The sequence below is a fragment of the Lygodium microphyllum genome, chromosome 20 (genome assembly GCF_053477565.2).
Source record: "Lygodium microphyllum isolate KBCC chromosome 20, Lygodium_microphyllum_v1.1.10, whole genome shotgun sequence".
Lineage (NCBI taxonomy): Eukaryota > Viridiplantae > Streptophyta > Polypodiopsida > Schizaeales > Lygodiaceae > Lygodium > Lygodium microphyllum.
Window position 1 is genome coordinate 74787765 of NC_141154.1, and position 25702 is coordinate 74813466.

The 25702-nt window shown below is 38.0% G+C and overlaps 1 protein-coding gene and 1 pseudogene across 1 annotated transcript; one reads left to right on the forward strand and one right to left on the reverse strand.

Moving 5' to 3' along the window:
• Nucleotides 1-426: 426 nt before the first annotated feature.
• LOC148019027 (large ribosomal subunit protein eL8y) lies at nt 427-3037 on the forward strand. The gene is made up of 7 exons (XM_087701571.1): nt 427-585; nt 1289-1342; nt 1429-1636; nt 1956-2125; nt 2217-2345; nt 2449-2541; nt 2636-3037. Exons 1-7 carry the CDS (start codon nt 583-585, stop codon nt 2765-2767), a joined length of 789 nt encoding a protein of 262 aa, XP_087557697.1. The 5' UTR covers nt 427-582; the 3' UTR covers nt 2768-3037.
• Nucleotides 3038-20624: 17587 nt separating this feature from the next.
• On the reverse strand, nt 20625-22825 carry LOC148019028 (uncharacterized; annotated as a pseudogene).
• Between the last annotated feature and the right edge of the window lie 2877 nt (nt 22826-25702).

A 25702-nucleotide genomic window follows, 5' to 3' on the forward strand; every position in this document is an offset into this window, starting at 1 on the left:
TTCTTAGGACAATAAGTTCTTAACATGTCCATGTTGGGAAAAGTGGCATGTTTCCTCTATTTTTCCCATTATGTTCTGCTCAAGGAGAGGGGGGTTGGGGACCGGGTAGGCCCCTGCTCTTGACCACACCAAGCTAGGAATGCAGTGTCTCCCAAATAGAAGCTCATGGTGTTGTCGTAATTCATAATGTGAGAATTATGGGGCCGGGGGAGGGGGGGGGGGTTTATGAGAAACCTCTTGTCGTAGTTCACAATGTGGGAATTAGAGGGGGGAATTTGTGAGGAACTTCCTATGTCTCGTTTTGAGTTTGATTGGGTTGGGGGCGAAAGAGCACGTAACATGTGAATTCACCGCATGAACGGCCTTTATGTCCGGTGCGATGACGTGGCACTAGGGTTTGGGTGGGTTTGATGTGAAGAAGGCCTCTAATTAGCTTTTCTTTCTCTTTGGAGCTGGTCATCGCCTTGGACCTGCTGTAGAAGAAGCAGCACCGGCAGCAGCAGCAGAAGCAGGAGAGGAGGGGGTGGGTTCGCGTTCGCAGGAGTCCAGACGTGCTGACAGCGGCTCCCGTCCTGCAAAAAAATGGTTTCTGTCCTTCCGCCCTACCCCTCTGTTGATATCGCTTTCTATCGTTCTAGTTTATTCTCAGCTTTTGTTGCGCCATTGGTAGAAGGATTCGCACAGACATACACAGAGAGAGAGAGAGAGAGAGAGAGAGAGAGAGAGAGAGAGAGAGAGAGAGAGAGAGAGAGAGAGAGAGAGAGAGAGAGAGAGAGAGAGAGAGAGAGAGAGAGAGAGAGAGAGAGAGAGAGAGAGAGAGAGAGAGAGAGAGAGAGAGAGAGAGAGAGCCGATCTGCTTGTCGAGGATGGCCTCCGTCATTTCGTTGTCCTAGTTAATACCCCCAAACTCTGAAATTAACCATTGCCTGTATCCTTTTCGTGTTAACTTGACCAAGTATTCTAGGCTCCGCATCGGAAAATGAATCAGGGCGAAATTTCTGCAATGCTGGTGCCCTATGCTCCGTGTGTTTGCCCTAATTCTATTAGTAGCTTCAAGGTTTCGTTTTGATTTCGCGCTGGAAACATATGATATTCGTAGCATGCTTTGATGGCAGCTGCTGACTGTAATCGTGTGAAGAATTTGGAAACAGTAAAAGTGTTCATATTTTGTGATACATCAGGCTAGCGTTTTTCCTACTTCATGTCAAAGTGGAAGCATGGATAGATATTGTCAGCACATTAGAATGTTGTTTTGATAAGCTCATCTATTATTTTGAAACTTATGCAGGCCCCTAAGCGGGGTATGAAGGTTCCAGTGCCAACTCCAGCCGAAAAGAAAAAGGTTTGCTCCCCTGCAGTCTCTCCGCACTGATTTGATGTGTTCTTTGTACTGCCTGGTCATGAGTATTAAGATCTTGTCTATGACAGGCTCCAGAGAAGGTTGTGAATCCTTTGTTTGAGAAGAGGCCTAAGCAGTTTGGTATTGGAGGAGCTTTACCCCCAAAGAAAGATCTGCATAGGTTTGTGAAGTGGCCCAAATATGTTCGTATTCAGAGGCAGCGGAGGGTTCTCAACCAAAGGCTGAAAGTCCCTCCTGCTTTGAATCAGTTTACAAAGACTTTGGACAAAAACCTAGGTGTGTGACAATTTGATATCATGTATTGCTTGATGCACACAGACCTGTTTTTAATCGGTCCCTTCATTGTAGGGGTTACTTCAATATTTTGGCTATAGTGGTATAGTCACTTCATTAATGGCTTTTACTTGTACAAAAGCGCCTCTGTTTGACTATTGTGGAAGTGGTTGTTGGTTGGCTGTTTTTCTGCCTATTTCCAGGGGTTGCACAGGTTACAGCTGTGGGATGCTAGCTCATTGTTTGAAGAATGTTCGTCTAGGTACTGTAGGGTGTTGTATTGTTACTGAAGTAACAACGTTTTCTACTCCTTTTGTTTCAGCTTCCTCCCTTTTCAAGATGCTACTCAAATATAGGCCTGAAGACAAGGCAGCAAAAAAAGAAAGGCTTCTGAAGAAGGCTCAGGCTGAAGCTGAAGGCAAAACAGTTGAGAGCAAGAAGCCTATTGTTGTAAAGTATGGCATTAACCACGTGACTTACCTCATTGAACAGGTATTTTGATTAGTATATCTGAACTTGTTGGTTGTCTATGGAGAGTCTTGAAGATGTTACTGGATATTTATGTCCATGGTTCTATTGGCAGGGAAAGGCACAGCTTGTTGTCATAGCCCATGATGTGGACCCGATTGAACTTGTCCTGTGGTTGCCAGCTTTATGCAGGAAAATGGGGATCCCCTATGCCATTGTCAAAGGGAAGGCAAGACTTGGCCAGGTCAGAACTGCTGATTGCATAACAGGACTGCTTTCTTCATTGTGATATTGGAAGATTGTTTCTTCCTAGAGTGTGCTACTCATTACCGGGCTTTATTTGACAGATAGTCCATTCTAAAACAGCTACTGCTTTGTGCCTCACGTCAGTAAAAAATGAGGACAAGTTAGAGTTTAGCAAGATTGTGGAAGCAGTCAAGGTAATCAACCCATCACATCGTGGGGTACCAGATGTGGCTGATAGGTTTTTGAATTTAAGTTAAACTCTAACATCTCTGTGCTTGTACATTTCAGGCTAACTTTAACGACAGATATGATGATCTTCGCCGACAATGGGGTGGTGGTATTATGGGTGTGAAGTCTCAGGCCAAGACCAAGGCCAAGGAGAAAGTTCTTGCGAAGGAGGCAGCACAGAGAATGTCCTAAGGTTGTCCAACACTAATTCTGGATAGGAAGTTCTGTGACCTCCAGGCTTCATTTTGTAGGATTACTACTGCTTTATCTGAGCAGTGAACCAACTTCTTGAGAATGCTTTGCTACTTACAATATCGGCTAAACATTATTAGAACAGGGTGGAGTCTTTTACTGAGATTTGAATCTCTCCGAAGTCTTATTTTGCCTTCGATTGTTAGTTTGCAACTCAATGTTAACAGAGTTTTCAGAAAATTGGACTGGATGTTTCTTTTGCTGCTTCAATTGTCATCGAATCACAACTTTGATGTCATCTAGGCACTCAGGCTGTAAATGGCCTGTCAGTGCCCAATTTAGTAGAAAGCAGTGCCATTGCTTTAAAAACTAGTTCATCACCTGACAGGATTTGATCCCCTGTCAAATCACCTTTCGGTAGAATTCAAACTTAACTTTCATGTTTCCAATAGCTTGGTGCCTAGTTGACTATGTACAGCCAAACTTTCTTTCTGGCTTCTAGAGGTGTCTATCCATGAACGGTTTTGGTTGTTTGTTACTCCTTTATTTGGAATCTTATTGGTGAAGTGCTGAGTTCCTAAGTTTCAAAGATATATCTGTTGTACATGCAGATCTTAAATGTAAAAGACATCTTTTGTGCAATGAGTGCAGCAAATTTTCCTCGTGTAGACAATATTCGGGATTTGAATACCTAGTAGTTGAGTGGGTTCTCTGGAGTTACTAGCGTGGCTTCAATTCACGCGGAAAGGATTGCTTTCATTTGTGTATGTTTTTTTTGATATACACATGGCACAGTGGCTCCTATTCAGGTGGGAAAAACTGTAAGGACATGGGATCAAGGCTGTGAACATGGGTTCACAATCCTAACCGTCTCCATTTAGAATATTAACACCCAGAAGCAGCGGATCAAGGCTGTGAACATGGGTTCACAATCCTAACCGTCTCCATTCTCAAATTCCCAAGTTTTTTATATGCCAGACCACTATATGAATATACTCTTACATGCCACCTTTTCTCCTGTAGTTTCCACCCTAACCCCCTTGACAAATGGTGTGTCATCAAGAAACAAGCGTGAATCTAACTTACCATAACTTCTACCTTGGCCCATATTATTTCTTCTGCAACCTGTAATTTCAACCCTAACCCTTACACAAACGACCTGTAATCTAGAAACAATCTTGAGTCTAGCTTGCCATGTGAGCTGAAGGTTAAGGATTCTCAAAGTTTGACAGCCAAGCTCCTTGAGTTGGTGGTGGGTTTCTCAGCCCTTAAAAATTAGGTCCTGATCCTAAAAGTTAATGCTCAAGTAGCATGGTCCTGACAGAAAGAGTTAGCCAACCTACCGCTTATCAACTAGAAGAATCAAACAGAGGCTAATGGTCAATGAAAACAAGTCCACAGCGAAAAGTGGATGGATATTAGTAGCAACAAGATGTGTCATTTGTACACCTTAAATGCCTAGGCTAGAAAAAACTCACATAAGGTGTGACTAGCTTCCAAGAGATGTGCATATATTTTCTACGATGTCGAGCTAGATGTTCTCACGGTGCTCTAATGCACCACTACTGTCTAGGAGTGCACCCATCCCTATGATCCTTGTGTGGGGACTATACATTGAGCACAACTAATCTTTTGTGGTGATTCTCAATCTGTGCACTCAAACTTGCTAACCCAAAAAATCAATGGGTTATATTTTTCAAAATTTTCAAGTTTAATTGTTTAACTCCTACTTATCCTAAACTACTCAAGCATTGAAAAGTAGTCTAAAAGTTTAAGGCGCTATTTAGTAAAAATTAAGGAATTTGTGTTATTGATAGATTAAATATTAAAATAGAGTCAAAACAAATCAAAATGGATCCCTATGCTTCTTTATGTGGGGACTATACATTGAGCACAACTAATCTTTTGTGGTGATGCTCAATTTGTGCACTCAAACTTGCTAACCCAAAAAATCAATGGGTTATATTTTTCAAAAATTTCAAGTTTAATTGTTTAAATCCTACTTATCCTAAATTACTCAAGCATTGAAAAATAGTCTAAAAGTTTTAAGGCACTAATTAGTAAAAATTAAGGAATTTGTGTGTTATTAATAGATTAAATATTAAAATAGAGTCAGAACAAATCAAAATGGATCTGAAATCAAATCTCACACATTGAACATGTATGTATCAAAAGATATAGGATCAGTGCAAATTAAAAAAAATAATAAAAGATGAACTATTAACAAGTTCTCATGTTGGATACATAAATGGATTTTGACCTTGAAAAAAATTATTGATGAAGAGTTATCCAATCATTAGTGTGGAAAACGATAGTATCCATCATTTTTAATAGGTAATTAGTGAATATTATGATAAAAGAATGAATCTAGAGTTAAAATTTGGTATGTGAGTTCTATAGCTATGGTAGATCTTTGTTGTGAAGGATGTTGATTAATACATCATTGAATAAATATTATGAATATTATTAATTTTATAATGAAATTTGAAACTATAACAACTTCGAATGGGGATTGTATTTCAAGAAAGTCTAAAATGAAACTATGCTTTATTTGTGCTAATAAAATTTCATGAGTTTGTTAAATGGAGTTTTAGGTTGAAATGATAATTAGTGGTTATTAAAAGTTAAGTTGGAGTATTAGTGGTTGTTAAAAGTTAAGTTAGAGTATTAGTGAAAATAAAAGTTTGAAATAATGTTTTTATATCAGAGTCCATCTTTGATTTGAATTGTGAAAGAATTGGAATACTAGTACTTTCAGTTCAAATAAGAGAGCTAATTAGTGAGACTTTAGGGCTTTTTAATGGAGATATGGAAAAACGTTGAACTTGGACTACATGTATAAGGGTACCATATATGTGGTTAATTCAAGGCTGCCAAGACTTTAGTAGTTCACATGTCATCCTTAGTTAATACAATAACATATAGTTAGCTTGCTCATGTATACAAGAGGCTTTTAGGGGGCCATCATTTTTTGGTTTATTTATCTAGAGAACAAGTGTATTAATTAAGGAGAAGAGGGGTGGATCTAAAATATAGTCATGTAAGGTAAACATATTTAAAAGCAATTAAACTATCAACGATAGAGAAGTAATACTAACAAGGAATTGAGAAAAAGGAGCTATTCACAAGATCTTCATGATATCTTAACAAAATCTCTTTAAAGTCTCAACATTCTCAAAAGGGACCCAATAAACTACCACAAGAATGGCAATAATAACATATGAGCAATCTTCCAAAGAGATGGGGAGAAGCTATAGAGCCTAGGATTATGATTTTATGCATATTTGACCCAACCATGTGACTTTAGTTGAGTGGAGAATTCCATGAGCAACATCGATTGAATACAACCAAAGAACAGTCAACTGTATGGGCAAACAAATCAACAAAGTGATCCAATAATTGCACTTGAGTTAGTGATCTAGTCTTGGATAGAATTAGCAACGATTCCTAATAATTAACATAAGTGCTTCTATAAATGATTACTAAGTAAAGCCAACAAAATGAACAAAAAAGTTAGCAACACTTGCAGTACCCTTGTAGGACTAACATTAAGTTACATGAACTAGTATTGGATAGAATTTTAAAAGCCCACAATGCCTCTCTAGTTGAAAATAATTTATCATTGAAGGCATATGTCTTGAGGACAAACCTTAAAAAGTAATAGTGTGATTAAAAGAAGTCATTTCTTTCTTTAGTACATAGCTTATGATAGTTTTGATGTAGAAAAAGGATAATTTGCACATTCCTAATCTCCTCTATGGATTTGCAATCTGGCTACTATATATCTCTTCACTTTAACCTTCATTGCATGGAAATTATGTCCAAGTGTGTGAATATACATGGCCCTTTTGTTGGTACCAAGCTTGTCATCCATTATAATAGCAGAAATATTGAAGTTGGGAGACATGAAATTTAGCTTGAACATTTTGACATATTTGGAGTCTCATTGTTTTTGCATCCTACTATAGTAGAAACTGAGTATGTGAGGCTAGAACTCGTGACTCTTGACAATGGTTTTGAAGGATATGTTCTCAATGCAAGGAGTGTGCCTAAAAGCAATAGTCACATGTTTTGGTCTAGTTGAGGAGTCAAAAGAGAAGTTGGGGTGATTAGAATGGTAGACCTAAAAGTGAAAGTTGCACGTTTTGGTCTACTTGAAAAGGCAAAATATCAATATGGTACATTCATTAATTGCTAAGGTATTCTATGATAGTGTGTGTAGCCACACTTTCTTTTTGAGATTCATATATCTACCACAAGTCTATAGATACCCTTGGGGGTGTTTGTGCAAGATTCATATGGTCTTGTGCTTTTATTATTTAACATTGTTGGAGTGTAGAGACTAGTTGGATGGTTACACCACTTGGGTAGCTCTTGGTATATGTGGGTGGTGAGGGTATACACCTATTGTTGGAAGAGATGGAAGATATGTAAAGGTCATGGTTCTTGCTAGACATATATGGTGTCCCATGTGAGCTCACGTGTTGCTATGGGGCTATGCCATTCTAAAAAAGGAATAAGTTCTTTCAAATCTAAGTATTAAAGTGGAAAAGTTGTTGATTGGTGTTCTAAACTCACTAAGGAGTTTAGAGACAATATAAGATGTCACTCTATTGTTGCTTCTATTATGAGGAGAAAATTGTGATTTGAAATGAGGCTCATGTGTTCCATGTGAGCATACAAGGATCTCAAGTAGTAGCATGGGTGTATTATATAGTGACACTATCCAAGTTTTTGAGTTTCTTTTATTTAGATTTTGAAAAGGGGGAAGCAAAAAATGCAATGTATCTTGCCTACAAGAACACGTACTACATTTTCTTGTAAAGTTTTGAACCTTGATGAAGCTGTTCATGGGTATATATACTAGCAAGCTTTGACAAAGATGGAGCTATTCCAATCATTGTAAAGCCATTGCTATTGTAAACTTAGCAATGCCATGAGTGTTTTTGATGCTTTTGTACATGGCAACAATAAGGGTACTACTAGCATTACTAATTTTTGTTCAAATTTTTGATCAAAGTCAAAAACATGTTTTAAGTTACATAAGTAAAGGATCCTTCCTTGAATAGAGTTTTTAAAACACATGATGCCGCTCCAATTATAAATGATTTATCATTGAAGCCACATTTCTTGAGGATAAAATCTAGGAAATAATAGCATGATTAAAATAAGACAATTTTTGCTTTAATACATAGCTTACGATGACAATTTTAATGTAGAAAAAATGCAGGTTGTACACTCACATCCATCCATCCATAATCTCATCAGCCATCACTAGTGTGTTCTCACTTGCATGGGTACAAATGGAGATGATTAACACCCTTTACTTTGGAACATAATCCTCCTTGCTAAAAGCAATCTTTAATCTCAACACATCATCTCTAAGCCCACAAACATTAGCATATGGAAGAAGATGATACAAGGAAATAGGGGGACACTCATAACAATTTATAATCTTAGTTCTTTTCTAAATGTCCTCACCTTCAAACATAGGCAAAGCAGGGCCAAGGTGGCAATGGTAAGACAGATGTTCCTTGACACACACAATGACCTACTATGCTTTGGCAACCTTGGCATGTGCTACAAAACCAATTGATGGCCTATCAACCACACATAAATAGATGTACTAGGCCTAAATTTTGAGCTGCAACCTCAGTGGGCCTAACTTTTGAGTTGTGGTCTTGGTGCAAAACCATGCCTTTTAGGTGGCACTTGGAAGATATGATAGCCACTATAGATCATCTCTTCATGCCTATATATACTATCTACTATCTACAAATTCAATAGAGCAATTCACTTTGATCTCACTAGGTCAAAGATAATTACTAGTGGAAATATATGGCACTTTATTGGGATATGCTAGTTTGGTGGCTTGGCCTGTAACATTAGTACTCCATCTTGATCAACTCGTAATAATGTCCTTTCCATTTTTACATTGCACGTTACATATGCAACGCATACAATGTGAACAAAGAACAAGATTCTCTCTTTTAAATGAGTGTCTATTAACTATATCACTCCATCATGATGAACTCTTGATTGCCTATGCATGACCACCACTACACCACAGTGTCATGGAAGTAGAGACTCCTCCATGACTAGAGCAATCCAATATGCTCATTGAAAAGCACCTTTGAGCACATGAACACACAACCATAGCTCCATGAGATGCATTAGAATGATGAATCTCTTGATAACAAGGAGGCTAGTAGGATCATAAGGAAGTGAAATGAGAAAGGGCAATACTTGTAGAGTTACCTTGGAAAGGAGAGAGTAGCTAAGGGAGTGTGAACACCTGCAAAGATCGTAAGCTCAAACAACCACACAAAGTGCAATGAACAAACAATAGAAATAGCAATGAATGGCCACTAATAACCAAATTACCATTAGGAAAAAAATAAACTCACAAATGGGCCTTTTAGCCCCCCCTCTCCTCCTTAAAACAAGGAAAAAAGGAGAGAAGAATAGTAAATAATCCTATTCTCTCTCCAATTTTGTAATCTCGTTTTGTCTTTTTTATATTATCTACAAAGATATACTAAGATTCCTTCTCTCTCCTTATTCAAGAAGTCTTTTTCAACCAAAATTTATATTGAAAAAGGAGTTAGTTACGGGAGTGTGGTGCTTCGTTTTCAATGCAAAATGATTAGTAGATACGAGGTATGAGAACAAGGAAAATGAAAATTTGAAAGTTCCTTTTAAGATATTTTTGGGATTTTTTATATTCTAGCCTTTGATTTAAAAATAACGAATTGGTCAAATTTCGTGTTTTTTGAAAATATTTTTGGAGGTAAAATACAAATTTCTAAAACACGAAAAGTCTTGGACATCCCATACTCTTTGAGCTATTTTCCCCCATATCTATACTCTCTCATGGCTCTATTGTGACCTCTTCTTTGTGTTTATGCAACCTTCATTAACAGAGTGAATTACTTACACCCTCCTTTCCCTTGGCACCTTTGTATGCCTCTTTGTGCATCTCCACTCTACCTCTTGTGACAACCAAGTAGGCTCCTTGTTTTTATTAATAAGTAAAATGAATGCATGAAAGAAGGAGCTACATATTGAGGTAAACAATAGACCTCCAACTTTCTCAAGAATAAAAAATTTGCTGAAGTATGTGTGCAAGGGTGAAAATGGGTTGCTCGATTACACTAGGTGGCTCAATGATTAGGCGTTCAAAGTATTTACAACTTGCCAAGCAACCATAAAAAATTATCATGATGTGATTTCTGCACATCAACTTCATATACAACAGCTCATAGGACAAGTGGTACAGCTGAATGACACTATAATTCAACAAAACAATAAGATTATTTCAATGGAGGACACTATCCATGACATTGGTATCTCATATGAGGAGGCAAAGACACAATTGGATGACTTGAGAAAGATCAACATCAAGCTAACATAGGAGCGTAAATGAAAGAAGAAGCCGATCAATAAGTTAATTGTGAATAGCAGCTAGTGGGAGCAACGCATCAAAGCATGTAAGGTAGCTCTCAGGATGAGAATCTAGGTGAGGGTTACATTCCTCAATAAACATATTGCAATACATTACCATTGCCCGTTGCACCTTATACAAATCTGAATAGTAATTGTTGAGTTCGATGAACTTAACATATGCATTTTTGGTCCCAACCTTTAGTGTTTTCGCGCATTGAACATGCATGGAATCTCCTATCAGCTCCAAAACCTTTGCATTAAGTTGCCGTCGGGCCTTTATTAACTTTGAAGGTTGAGGAAGACGCATAATTCTATTTCTCTTCAGCACACGACCAAACCCAGCCTTCACACCTTTGAATATATTTAAGTAAGTCGTTGTGCTAATACCGGCCTTATCACAAATGGATTATGCATCCATAGCTAAGAACTCATTTGACACATCTTTTAATGTACACTCAATCATCTTTTCCTTCATAGCCTTAAACTTAGGATTGCTCAAAGCGTTTTCCAATGTACTTTCCTTTAGCAATCTACTAACACATGATTTGTTATAAAATTGGATGAAAGTGAGGTCATCAAAGGAGTAAAGCTTGAAAGAGTTAGTGTAACTTTGATGAATAGAGTTTAACAATTCGACAAGAACAACCCAAGGAACTTTAGTGTTCAATCCGAGCACCATGTGTGGTGGCTCACTGCATTTGAAGTTTCTAAGGAAACATTTGAGGTGCTGCAGCTGTTCTTTATGTACACAAGCATTCCAAACATCATCGATCATAAGGAACATGATGAGATGCTCTCGGTTGAAGGGTATGGTCAATACATTTTCTTTGCTTATAGTATGCAACCAAAAAAAGAAGTCATTGCAACATGTATGAATGTGGAGCGAGCGCTATAAAAAATTGGGCTACCAAAGCATTAAGTGACAATTGAAAAATATGAGAAGAGATCAGGAAAATCTGGTAGCTTGCTAAAAAAGCCTTGCTTTGGAGGAGCAAAGGCTAGGAAGTTTCTCTCAGCACCCATCAATGAGAAAGAGAATGTCATGGTTTGTAGGCCGCAGGATTACGATGGGTGGAAAAAGTTGCATTTTACAGTTCTTGATTAAAGTAATGGAGGAAAAACAAGGTTGGCCAAAGCTAAGGTTTGGATTAGTCTTAACAAATTAGCTCCCTTTGCAAGTTGGTGTTTAACAATGAAGATAAGTAAGAATTTATCGATGCTATGCATAGCTTCTATGAAAACATGGTGGAAGCATAGGGAAAAAGCTCTATCACACATTACATGGTGCATACCAAGTTAATAATTTAAAATTGTATGAATTTTATAAACTATTGAGCATAGTTTTACTCATGTGTGATATGTGTCTTTGTAGCATATCCTTGAGACACATGGGCCATACTTTGCAGAAAAGGGAAGCATCGAAGTTTGGTCCACACAAGGGATGGAAAATTCACATTGGATAGCGCGCGGTGGATACAAAAGAAAAACCGTTCATGGTGGAGCAATCCAATGATCCAATTCCTATCTTGGTGATATAGGATTATAATAGCGACAGATAAAGCTAAACTCTCACAAAAGAGAGCAAATAAAAGTATTGATGAATCAAATGTAGACATGATGGAATCATGTCGTGTCACTAAAAGAGTGCGTTATGAAACCTCAAGTGCCAAAGAAAACCATGCCAAGTGGCTGAAAACAAGGCTTTGAGAAGGTATCAAATGGGCTTAAAGAGAGCTAATATAGTAAGATAAACAATGTGTTCAGTGTGAATGCAATTCATAGTTTAAGAGAGAAAGAGAGAGTGTACATCTATGTGAACGAGTCTTACAATTTATGGTTATATAAAAGAGAGTTTCACTTCTATCTAATTCATAAAGGTCTCACATCTCTTGTGTAGGAAAGATGGCTAGGCCTAAGGTAGGTGCAAATAAGCTTCCGCTCAGAGCCCCATATCGTGTTCAACCCCTTGGAGCATCTAGTAGCTCAGATGCTCCCCCTTCTCAACCTAACCCAACTTTCTTAAGCCTCCCTCACAAGGGTTCTCCTTAGCATCCCCACAAGAAATGCAAGTGGAAGCTAGGTTATAGTGGCCCTGAGAGAAATTAGGAGGTATCAACACTCTTTTGATCTCATCATTCCAAGGACGAGCTTCTCGAGACTTGTTCACGAGATTGTGCAAGACCTCTACTACACACAAAGCAGGAGGTGGTTTTTGGCATAAGGTTAGGATATACCTGATCGCTTCACAAAAGAATGTCTTCATGCTCTATAGTGTGCTGTAGAGACCTTTTTAGTTAACTTGATGACTGATGCTCAGCGTTGTGCAATACATGCGAAGTGCATCACTATAACTTCTAAGGACTTCTAACTTGTAAGAAATCTTCAAGTAGTGAAGGATGCATTCGTTCCAATGGAATGAATACAGATTGTAATGTTATCTTTTTTGGCATAGTGTTCGCCTCATGCATTGGACATATGGCTATGTCTCAGTGCAAAGCAATTTTATGCACCCTTAAAATTACTCTTGTCATTCGCTCTCAACTTTGATTGGGCATCTTTGCTTTATTTTCAACTCTTACTTATAGTTTTTGCTAACACTATCAATTTCAATAGAAAAAACATGAAAAAATTTACCATTTCTTGTTGTAGACTTTACTCTTGATACCTTTGTATAGTCTATATGGTGCGAAGTTTCTAAGGGCCAGTAGTCGTGATGTTGATTTCTCGATTATCAATCCATTCATAATTTTGGCATGGGATAATTTATAAAATACTAAACTGTATCAAAATGCAACAAAACTTCACATGCATACTCATTAGGTGGCCAAGAATCTCTTTTTTTTTTGGGAAAAAAAATGCATGTAGATCCTCGGTGTCTGCCAAAGAGGATTTGCAAGAATTTTTGGGTAGATGATGCCAGTAGACTTCAGACCAGGGATCTACAAGCATTTTCTTTTCAAAAAAATAATTTGGACTCTTGGCCACCTAACGAGTGCGTGGTGTGAAGTTTCATTGCATTCCGATAAAAGGTTATGGATTTACAATCACACGATTGATAGTGCATATGAAGTTGCATTAAGTCGGTTTTGGGGTTTAAAGTTAATTCTTCTTCTCATTTTCACATCTTGCTTTCTTTACTTCCTCCATTCTCACACCCCCAACCTCTGTCTCTTCTCTATCTTGCCCTCCTTGAGCTTGCATTTGTACACACCAAGCAAGACTGTCGCCATTTCGGCCAGGGAAAGGCCTCACGCCAAGACCCGCCACTTGGAGCACAAGGTGGAGCCTCCTCTAGTGCAGCAACAGGTGCTCCCCATAGAGCACAAGGGCCACCACAGAGAAGAAGAAGAGGAGATGGAAATTGGGCACTGTCGCCCTTCAGGAGATAAGGAGAATCCAGTGTGGATATGAGCTTCTCAATCCAAAAAGATCTTTTCATCAGTTTGTTCGAGAAGTTATGCAAGACTTGGAGCTGAAAGGGATGGGAAGATTTTGGGCGTGAGTACACGATGGCCCACTAGCTGGAAAATGGACAGCTACAGCTATGGAGACCTTGTAAAAATGGTTGCAAAGGGGTTTCTCATTGACTTGTTCGATGATACATAGTAGTGGCCATCCATGCAAAGTGCGTCACAATCACAGAGAACGATAAATACATGAACTTTATCGTTTGGCTTCGACACGGTGGCAAGGGGACTCCTCCATAGGTTATGAGATTAATGATGCAAGGTTTTGTAATGAGTGTTATAGCACCATAGGATCTTGGAAGGTCAAAACATTTTGTATACTTTGCAACATTGGAATATATGTATGTATATATATATATATATATATAATGCAATGTGTACTGAATTCAAATAATTGAGTAAAGTTTTTTTGTTTTGTTTCTTGAAACGCACGACTCCTAATTCTTGTTTAACGTACACACGCATCGAAAGTAATAATACGTGTGTATACAAGTTACGTTATTGCCTATGTACAATCGCAAGTGCAGTACTACGCGTTGACATAAATAAGTTGATTATGTTAACATATGTGAATGCGCCATTCATGTACCACACATTATCGTCACACTTACAAGAATCACATATTTATTCAATAAATATTTATTTATAGGGATAAATTAAAATAACTTATATTCATCAAGAAAAATACATGTAATGGCTGATAGTGAGGTAGATATAAAAAGCCAATAGCCAACAAGAACTCTCATTCGTTTCTTGGCTTTTTCATCGGTGGAGAGGAGAAGCTAGCTTCCGATAAAAATAGAAGTTCCTTCTTTGATTCAAAAAGGATATGCTCCCCCTTCAGCTCTTTCTCCAAGAGAAAGAAAATTTGACACTTTAGTAAGGTCACCTAATGTAGAAAGCACACACATTACTTCACCACGCGTTTGGTCAAACAAGTAAATAAGCTTTGACCTCTTGACTAGCACTACCTTCTCCAAGCTAGATGTCACAGGTATCGCTCGAAAAGGTTCAAACTTGGCCAAAGCTTGAATATTCATGATTGTTTCTTACTCTTGTGGTGAGGAATTCTTATGGAAGACCACCAAGTCTGCAACAAGGTTGCCAATGTACTCCTTCAGAGCTGAATCCTTCTGTCAATCCGCATGCCAAGCTCCTTCTTGCCTTGATGTCTGCAACAAGGTTGCCAATGTACTCCTTCAGAGTTGAATCCTTCTGTCGATCCGCATACCTTCTTGCCTTGATGTAAACTCATCTATATACAGTATGTCATGAATGACAAAGTCAAATCAAATAATATAATTAGCAACTAACCTAGAGTTATGAGAAAGTGATGAAACTTGACCGTAGGGTGCATCGGGTCCCTCAAAGTCCATTGGTAAAATCTTGGCAAAAAATGATGCATGTAGCTGCCCTGTCCAAACTGGTGTCTAGGGCCACTTTCTTTGGTTGCAAGCATAATTTTTAGCTAATATTTTACCGCTAGACTCCGGGGGGGACTCGATGCAACCTACCATCAAGTTTCATTGGCACATGAAAATATATGGTAGTTAGAAATATCACATTCTCTAGATCATCTTGTATCTTCATTTCCCTCGTGTATCAGCGAGGCACCTCTTTGGGCAGAGGGATCTACAAACTCCTTGGTAGGAAGCAAGGGCCTTGGTCTGAACAGATCATGCTGTAGTGCTTCAAATTCAGCATCCAACACAAGGTAATCTTCTTCAATTGAGGTAATCTGCTCCTATGCTGCTATGATGGCACTCACTGTATCTAATTGTGCCATCATATCTTCCAATCTCTGCCATCATCGGATACACATCCATGTAATCATAATCGATCAGGTCTTCCATAAAATCCTTGACTAGGATGGAAAAAAACTCTTCCTTCTTTATTTTAAAGTATTGCATCACAACTGACATAAGCAAGCAATGTATACTATCTACTTTAATGGGCGTCAAGGAGGCAAGTTGGGTTTGTCGACTTGTGGCTGTTTTGAAGAAGATGACACCATGAGAGCCAACCCTTGCTCTACCACTACCCGATGTTCCTCCTCAACATTTATGATCTCTTCAATTGGCTCTTCTCCCCCGTATATGTGATAGCAACAACTTGTGGAGTTATATCTTCATTGCTCTCCTTCTCTAGGGGTATATCCAATGTAAGGAGGTAAATTGCCAATGTGCAATCATACTCCACGAGATCCAAAGGTGCTGTACTTGGTGCATTGCCCATGGGAACATTGCATACTGTGTGCGAAGGATCCACGTGAGCTAGATAACTATTCACCACTTTTCGGTGATCCTTTCCTGCTCGAAATACCATGAGCTATTCCAGAGGCACCCAAGTCATGTCAGATCCCTCGATAGAGTATGTGCAGGTAGCAATGGTGCTCATAAAGTCTTCCAAAACTTGAAGAGGGGGATCCAGCGATGGGACCATGCTTTCAAGGTCGATTTTCTTAGAGAAAACCTGAAATATCTTGTTACCCCGACTGGTAAAGATAGTCTCATGGATCCACTTATCAAAGTGTGCGAGAGCATCCATCGTAGTAGGTAGGAGGGATGTGGTGGATGTAAAGAGATAAAAAGAGAAAGTGTGAAATAAAACAATGAAACAAGAACTAAACTAGTTCTACCATAAAAACCCTATGTTTTAAACCATTAAGGGTTGTTCACATAATATATTTAGTTATAGCTTTACTTAACGTCTTTGTAAAGTTTACATGCATATGTAAATGTGTTGATGTGATAAGTGTATAGTGAGTGTATGATTTTGTATAAATATCATAATTTTTAATTATTACAAGTTTACAAGCGACAATATTCTATTAACTAATTTTTTTTTAAAATTTACAAGTGTTGGATATTACAACTTGTGGTATTGGTATTTTTAGGGAGACTCTACAATTTCTAAAATATGTGGAGCCACACACGTTCCACGGGTAACAATATTATCCTCAGCTTGGCTTTGAATTTTCATACCATCTAGTTTAAAATAGAAGCTAGAAGGTGGATTTTGCATTAACATTATAATTTCATGGCGCATTATACTCGAGGGCCAATCATCCTCCATTTGCAACACTTGGGGCATGACCCTCCAAATGACAGTAACATCCATAGGTGCACTTTCACACGTATCTTGATCAAGGCAATATGTCTAGTAATCACCAATATGCCATACAGATCGACATGGCATTGAGAGATGTTTACACTTTTGTAAATAGACATAAACATCGATATCAAAACGCATGTGGATATGTACATCGACATAAAGTATAGATTCAATTCCAAGGTATCACTTTAATCATATCACTTACATGAAAAATAGTATAAGAGTACTTAGAGAATTTTACCAATTTTTTAAAAATTATAATGAATAGGAGTTTGATTTGACTCAATACATTGTATAAAATGTGGGTATTACAAAGTAGTTGTTACAAGGATAGCAACCATATGGCATGCAAATCTTAATAGGCACATTGGATTGACACATGAGATATTATATGACTTAACAGATTGTGTGTTATATGGATGATATGATACAACAATTTTATGGATCATTGCCAATTGGCATGGAGTTTCGAATGGACACACATGACCAATAAAGTGGAGGATTTTTGAAATTGACTTCTAGCAGATCCATATCATCTAGCACAAAGAAATCACTCACCATAGCAAAAAGGTCAATTGAGAATTATGTACTTCACGTAAACCTTGTACAATAATACCTACATGTACAAAAAAATACTTGCATGAATCCCTTTTAACAAAAAATATTTAGATAATTGCATGAATAGAGGCAACACAAAATAGGGTTAATCTACCTATTATAAGCTGATTTGTTGAAGATAAGATTGAATCGTTGTTGCTGATCAAAACCCATAGCAAATGATGGACAAAAGAAAACATCAATCCCATCAAACATAAAAGTCACTAATCAAATGAATAAATTTTGGCACCATAAAATATGGCAGATTTACCTGTAAACCGAGCTACAGAATCCTTGCTGTACCTTGTGTTAAGTGTTGCAACAACAATTGACTTTGAAGTAATTTAAACTAGCATCAAACCCTATTGTAAAGATAGTAGAAAAGAAAAAACGTGGAGAGGAAGAAAGAGAGAGTGTATGAGTACGTGGGAGAGAGAAAGAAATGAGTACATATCCAATCTTACCCAAATTGATATCTATAAAAGACAATATTAAGAGTTAGTATTTACATGAAGGTATACTGAAAAAACAGTAGAAAAGAGGAGATAGAGAGAGAAAGAGAGAGGGAGAGAGATGAGCACTTATGCAATGTCACCCAAAATGATCTCTGCAGCAATAAAACAACAAGGGTTAGAACTAACATCATGCTATATTGAAAAGATAGTAGCAAAAAATAAAAAAACCAAACAGAGAGAGAGAGAGAGAGAGAGAGAGAGATGAGCACCTGTGCCTCCTGCCCAAAACAACCTCTGTAATAAAATAACAATACAATAAGAAATGACATCAAATCCTATTGAAAAATTGCAAAGAGAGTTGGGCACCTGTGTTTTGCCCAAAATTTGGAGCTTCACATGGAGAAGAAAGTGCAAAGGTAAGTAGAATGCTCAAATCCCTAATTACTCTCACACTAGGGAGCTTCAATGGAGATGAAAATTCACCAGTATAGAGAAGAGAGGGAAAGTGACATGCTACTCAACTTTTGGGTCAAACTGGTTTCGTGAGAGGGAAAAAAAACCAAAATTGAAAATTCTTAAAAAAAAAGAGGGGATACAAGGTGAGAGAAACTCAAAATTTGTGTGCTATTCATTCTCCCTTTTTTAATATCGCACTAACCCTTTTTAAAATAAAAAACCTAAGTTTTGGAGAGAAAAGATTCATCTTCCATGGATATCAACATTTAACCTTCCTATTGGACAATCCAAAAGTCCCACATCTTAAACTATATTATTTTTAAGAACCCATTTGTGAGTTCATTTTTTTCCTAATGAAATACTCCATATGAATGACCATTAAACTAACGACCACCAATGTTCCATACGAATGACTATTAAGCTAATGATCATGAAAAACAAACAATAGAAATAGCATATGAATGACCACTAATAACCAAATAAGAAACATTCCATACGAATGACCATTAAGCTAACGACCACCAACATTGCCATCTAATCAGTGGAGTCCGCATGGCAAAGTAAGCACAACACAATCAACAAAATGGATGTAGAGCACCATGCAGTTCCCCTTGCGCAATGCCAATGACGATGCAATTGACGATGGCATCGCTGTGATCATTGCTGCGATAGGAGGATGCCAGAGAACTTGCAGTAGGGTTACTGCATGCGGTGCTCCTCGACGACAAACTACATCTCAACAATATGGGGCTCCCGCGTGAGGGTGGCGAGGCTGGGGGGTAAGAAGGGCCGGCGGAGACGTCAAGGGGAAGGTAGCCGTGCTCAGTGCAGGGGATGGTGATGAGCCGCATCTCATAGCGGCTGAGCTTTACCTGGCGCAGCAGCAGCGAACAAGCGGTCAATGGCAACACACTAACGTATGCAGACGAAAGCCGCAGGTCCATGCAGGCATGTGATGTCAGTACAGGCCATGGAGAGTGTCAACGAGCCAGTATGCACCGTAAAGCATAAGTAACCTCATTCAATCAACTGAAGAGCAACCAACCCAGCCAACCCGATAATCAACACATGAGCGAGACAAACTTAGCTCGCGCACTCAAACCATGGAATACAATAGATCTCGTGGTAAATAATCTCAATCAAGAAACCTCAAACATTTGACACCATGAAACAACACAAGATCAATGAAAGAGACAATACCAGGGATAGGAATCCACTATGACAAGGGTACATTGGTTGAGCGCCGACTCACACACTCCACAAGATCCCTCTCTCTACATCGAGTATCTGCAAGTACTTGATCGAATAATGGATTGTGGCCACACTCCAGTGAGTGTTCGGGAAAAAAAAAATTGTGAGCCTAACATAGATCCTTCTTCTCTTAACCTAAGGCGGTTTCATAAAATTTGAACCTTACAAAACCTTTACATTCTAAATCGAATCGGCCCAATTCCCTTGATTCTACAAATTGAATCGGTCAAATTCCTTTTTAAATCTTTAATGAAAGGATAATCATTTTTTTTAATTATTTGAAAGGGTTTTTATCTCAAAGTTTTCCTTGGAATTTGTTCAATTACTTCTCTTATACCTTAGAAATGAAAACCCTTATTATCATTAGTAACTTGATCTACATTACATATCTAAAATTTAAATAGATAAAAACAAATGTATGCAAGTTGTTTCCATGTCTCTTAGTGGGTCTATGCCATATGGCCTCAGAGAAGTATACACATTATAGGCACAAAGATAAAGAGAACATTAAAAAAAATAGAAACCCTAAAAGAAAAGAAGTTAACTATTAAAAGCATAGAATAAACAAAAAGAAAAAAAAAACTAGCATAAAAGATAACATAATAAAATATAAGCAAAACAAAAAACAAAAAAGTTTAGAAAAAGTCAAACACATTTTATTAAAAGCAATCATGATACAAAAAGAAAAAACAAACTTAAGCAAAACAAAAAATAAAAAGGTTTAGAAAAAGTCAAAACACATTTTATTAAAAGCAATCATGATACAAAAAGAAAAAAAAACTAACATAAAAGAGAACATAATGAAATACAACCAACATTATAAACAAAAAAGTTCAAGTACATTTTATAAAAGCAAGCATGATCTAAAAACAAATTGAAAGATTTTTATTCAAAAGATAGAAGCAAGCAAGGGAAAAATAAGTTTAATATAGGAAAATGATCAAGAGTCAAAAGAATCAAAACAACAAAAGTGCAAATAATGCATAGTGACTTCAAAATCATCATAAGCCATAAAAAATCAATTGCTCTTATGAAAATGCAAATTTATTGCAAAATCAATGAACAAATTCCTTATGCTGTGTATAAATGGCGATGTGTTTTTTCAGCCCATAAGTCCATACTCTCAATGAACTCTATATCAGTGAACTTAGAAGGCCCTTCAATAAAGATTTTCATTAATGCATCTAAACTCTTAATCTCCAAACGATTACGAAGCTTACTCTTTATCACAGTTCGAGCACTAAAACCTCTCTCACAAATAGCAATGCTCGAACATTGGACAAGAGCTACTTGACAAAGAGTAAGAATATTCAGATAAGCATCCCTCCACATCCTATTGCAAGCAAGTGTTGAAGTTATTTCTAACAATGTGAATCGTATCCAATCTCTAGAAGCTTGATGCTTAAAATTTCTAAATTCTTTCTTAAACTCGTCAACTTCTATCATTGCAGGGAATTCTTCTATATTTAGCTTTTTAGGAAAACCATAATATGAAGTTAATTGATCTATCTCTTGGGTTCCATAGTTTTTTAAGGCCTTCTCATGTATTGGATGTTGTGCAGGCACAAGTATTTTTAAACAATTAAGTATAGAATTATCTTGAAATCGAGAATTCAAGTTACTTACCACTGAATTAGCAAAAGCAACTTGAACTTCTAAGGCCCTGTTAAAGTCTTCTCCATTAATTTTACGTTTTAAATCATGCTCATAAAATTTCTTCCCATGCAAAGCACCTCTTAATGTATATAAATATCCTTTTTCAGGCCCATAGTCTGGAAGGATATCATATCCATATACTCCAATAGTTAATGCATTCACATCAACAGGAGGACAATCAATGTAATATTGTGTTATGGATATAATTTCGTTCTTTACAAGACTATCTATAGTGGTGACATCTACAAAGTCTTTTTGAAACATTTGGCTTAGTGTTGTTAAACCTCTCAAAATATCAGCTAAGAAATGTAAGCAATAAACACACTCAAACTCAACCAATTCTTCATAAATATGCAATGCCTCTCTTTTAGTGATATCAAGTATTGCATCTAAAGACTTACACACTCTACTAATAGCTCTATATCTACTTAACCATCTCACATCAAAAGTATGCTCAAGTCGAAGAATGGGACATGCCAAATCTTGTTGCATAGCTTGCAACCCTTCTAATCTCTTCGTGCTAACATTAAAATGCGAAGCTATAGCATTAATAAGTTTTTCTAGCTTTTTGCAATAAGGCATCTCTTTTGCTACACTAGATATTGCAAGGGCACTACGATGGGCAACACAATGAATTGATGTTAAAAATGGATTAACGTGTTTTTTCAATAAGGCCTGGACACCATTCTCCTTTCCTACCATTGTGGAACATCCATCAGACCCAAATGCAACAAATCTAGATAAATCTAGCTTACATTTCTTTAGCTCTTTAATAATAGCCTCAACCAAAGATCTTGCAGTGCCATCATGCACACGTATGATACCATAAAAGCTTGTTTTAGGAACACAATCAGCCTCGAGATATGATAAATAAATAACCATATGTCCATGTGAGGAGATATCATTTGACTCATCAATTAAAACACCAAACCATGGACTAGTTGAAACTTTTCTATTGTACTTTTCATAAGAGACGATGCCATGCAAAAAATCATTTCAGCACATGCCTTATCATCATTATAAAGACTAGTAGTGTATGGTGCATGGCAATCTTGCAATAAGCTTATCATGTCAGGAAACACAGAAAATGGCAAATTTTGCTTTGCAATCAAATATGCCGTTCTAAATAATGAAAGTAATGCCTCATCTTTTACTTCTCTTATTTTTTTAACACTTTTTTCAATTGAGTCTTTTCCTTCGAGTAAAATAGCTTGCATAGCAAACTTATGACATGATGTGCGAACATGGGATTTTAAGTTGCTAATTTTAAAATTTATAGATCCCCCTTTTGAATATGCACTATGTGGATGAGGATATTTCAAACAAAATTTACAAAACATTTTTACTTCATCTCTATCATAAACAAGCCATTTAAATTGGTCTAGCCAATCCTCTTGAAAAAGTAAGCGTCCTTCTTTTTTCCTTTCAAATTCAGCCCTTTCTTCAAGTGACATGTTATCAAATGATTCATTTGAAGATAACACATTAATTGAAGTTGAGCCCCCAATATTATTCGTATTTTCTTTTAACTTTTTAGAAGGATGCTTGGCTATGTTTTCAATCCCAACCCATGCAAGAAGGTTTCCTTGTCTCTTATCTTTCAATTTAGGTGCCATTCTCAAAGTTAAAAAGAGTGGTTGCGATCTTACCGTGTTTTTTATAATCGTTAAAATTTTCTACCTTTTGTTAGGCATTCGTTCCCTTTGAAAATCTAAGCTCCTCCAACAGCTAGCCTCTATCTTCAAACTACAATGTCTCACAAAGCTTTTTAACCTATTAACAACCACATAGCAAAATAAAAATAAAAATTAGTACTAAGATTTTGCCTTTAAGCTTTCACTAACACACATATACACACAATGCACATTGCACACGTATGTCACACACACATATATATTCTACGCACACACACACACACACACTCTCTCTCTCTCTCTCACCTTCACGTATGTCACACACACATATATATAACACACACACACACACACACACACACACACACACACACACACACACACACACACACACACACACACACACAAGTATACAATGTTTATACTAGGTGCATGTATAAAGTGTATAGAACACACACACACACACACACGAATTTTTTGTCTTAGTGCACACGGATATCCTTAGCATAGGATTGCATTTGTAGGCATGTTACTAGCATGCTAACCCTATGAGTTGTTTCATTTTGTAGTTGCTTCAATCCATATAGCAATTTCTTGAAGAAAGGGAATGCAAGAGCCATTAGTAAATGTAACAAAGCATTTGTTTGACATCTAAAATAAACAAGAGGGATTGATATTCACATTACGCTTGTGGTAATCATAAGCATATAGATGAATTATATTGGTGATGGTTATCTCATTATTAGAGGATATTGATTGAAGGATTCTCACCTTCACGAGTTAGCCTTCAGGAGGTCGCCGCGGGAGCGTCGAGGTTGCAGCAGCGCAGCCTGGAGGTCGCAACGTCGGGCAGGAGTGTGGAGGTCGCAGCAGCGAAGCCCCAGGAGGTGTGGAGGTTGCAGCCCCAGGAGGCGGCAGCCCTAGGCGGCAGCTTGGACGGTGGAGAGTCGAGGCCCCAGGAGGCGGCAGCCCCAGGAGGCGTGGAGATCGCCTAGACGTCGGACGGTGGAGAGTCGAGAGTCGAGGCCCCAGGAGGCGGCACTGCGGCAGCCCCAGGAGGTGTGGTCCGTCACCCGTGGACTCTGGAGAGTCAAGGCCCCAGGAGGCGGGCCGCGACAGCCTGGACGGGTCACGACTCACGGTGGAATCGTGGATGCCACTGGAGAGCCGAGGCTCTGGACTATGGACAGGTCACGACTCACAGTGGAGTCTGAGCCTTGAGGGCCGAGGCGGGCAGCAGAAACCCCAGGAGGCGGGAGCCTGCCACCTGGACGGTGCAGGTGGAGTCATGACTGAGCGACTCACGAGTGTTTGAGAGGCAGCCTGCGGCCCTGCAGGCTGGCCGCTGGAGGTCCTGGAGGCTGGGACTCGAGACTCCGAGAGGCACTGAGGCAGCCTGGGCCTTGCAGGAAGTTTCGGAATCCGACAGGCTGAAGCTTGAGACTCGAGAGGCAGCCTGCAGGAGTCTGGACTCTGAGACTCGAGAGGCAGCCTGCTGCCTGGGCCCTGTAGGAAGTTCCGACCTGAAGGCTGAGTCGAGACTTGAGAGGCTGTGTAGTGTGCACTATGCAGTGTGAAGTTCTTCTGGATTCTGGAATGATGAATCTGCTGAGTGCCCAGGGCCACGCTTCTTTTGAAGACTGAAGTCTGAAACTTTGCATTGTGCATGCATGATGCCACACTGCAACTTTGCATGTGCCATGATGAAGTTATGAACATTGAACTCTCGACTCCACTTGGCACTCTCTCTCCAATTTACTGACAGTAGTCAGCAGTAGCCAGCTTTAATTATAATTAAGGCTAAATTTTAAAACGTTTAAACTTTAACTTGAAACTTGAAAGTTTGAAACTTTGAAAGTTGACAAGGGACACTACTTAGTACTAACTACTAACTAGTCACTAGAGTCTAGTGCTATTAGCTAAGCTAAGTGAGTCGTGACTACTAACTACTAACTAGTTACTTCAACTTACTAGTTATGATTGGAGTCTTGCCACTTGGAAGTTGGACAATTCAAATTTAAAAATGTTAATAATAATTAATTCTAAATTAGAATTTAAATTTTAAATATTAATATATAATATATATATTGTATTATTAAAAATCCTTTTTCATTTATATTTAGAAAGATCTTATCCTTCTACCTTAATCATGAGAAGGATATTCTCCTTCTATGATTAAGATGAACCGGCCTAAATCCTTTTCGCATGTATTTTTCACAAGTAGACAATTCCTCCTCAGATTGGATCGAACGAGTTTTCTCCTAAAATGAACCGGCCCTAGGATGAAGTGAACCCGCCTTTTCCCGAACACTGCCACACTCCCTCTTTTTATAGACAACAAATAGTGGAGTTGCCCTACGATAATATAGGCTCGTCAAGCGCCAAATAAAGAATAAAGAGAGTGCTAGTATATAAGTATGTGGGTGCTTGTGAACCTATGATATGAACACTTCTAACAGTTAAAGATTAAGGAGAAGATGACAAGATGAATAGCAAGTAGCATAACATTTGTTAAATTTGTGTTTTAGCACCTAATATATAAATTGTGGAGAGTTTCTCACAATAATGGCTAGACTAATTGCTATATGTGGCTTTGGGACTAATCATAATGATGGCTAATGAATTGTTATATGTAGCTTTGGGACTCATCACACATGTATACACACACTTTTGTACCTCCATTTTTTAGACCTAGTCACTATTGGTGCACATTGACTGGTTGGCACCCCTTGTGTAGTTTGAATATAACTTCTTAGTGCATGGGGCTGGGCTTTTGCCTCTTATAGCCAAAGTCAAACCTTTCATTCAATGCTTACTCAGATTCCAAATTAGTTTATAGTTGATTGTCAATTCCAACTT

What these genes read in the sequence shown, in the direction of transcription:
- LOC148019027 (XM_087701571.1), top strand. An exon ending in CTCCAGCCGAAAAGAAAAAG is followed by an intron (nt 1,343 to 1,428) that starts GTTTGCTCCCCT and finishes TGTCTATGACAG; the next exon opens with GCTCCAGAGAAGGTTGTGAA. An exon ending in AGATTGTGGAAGCAGTCAAG is followed by an intron (nt 2,542 to 2,635) that starts GTAATCAACCCA and finishes TGTACATTTCAG; the next exon opens with GCTAACTTTAACGACAGATA.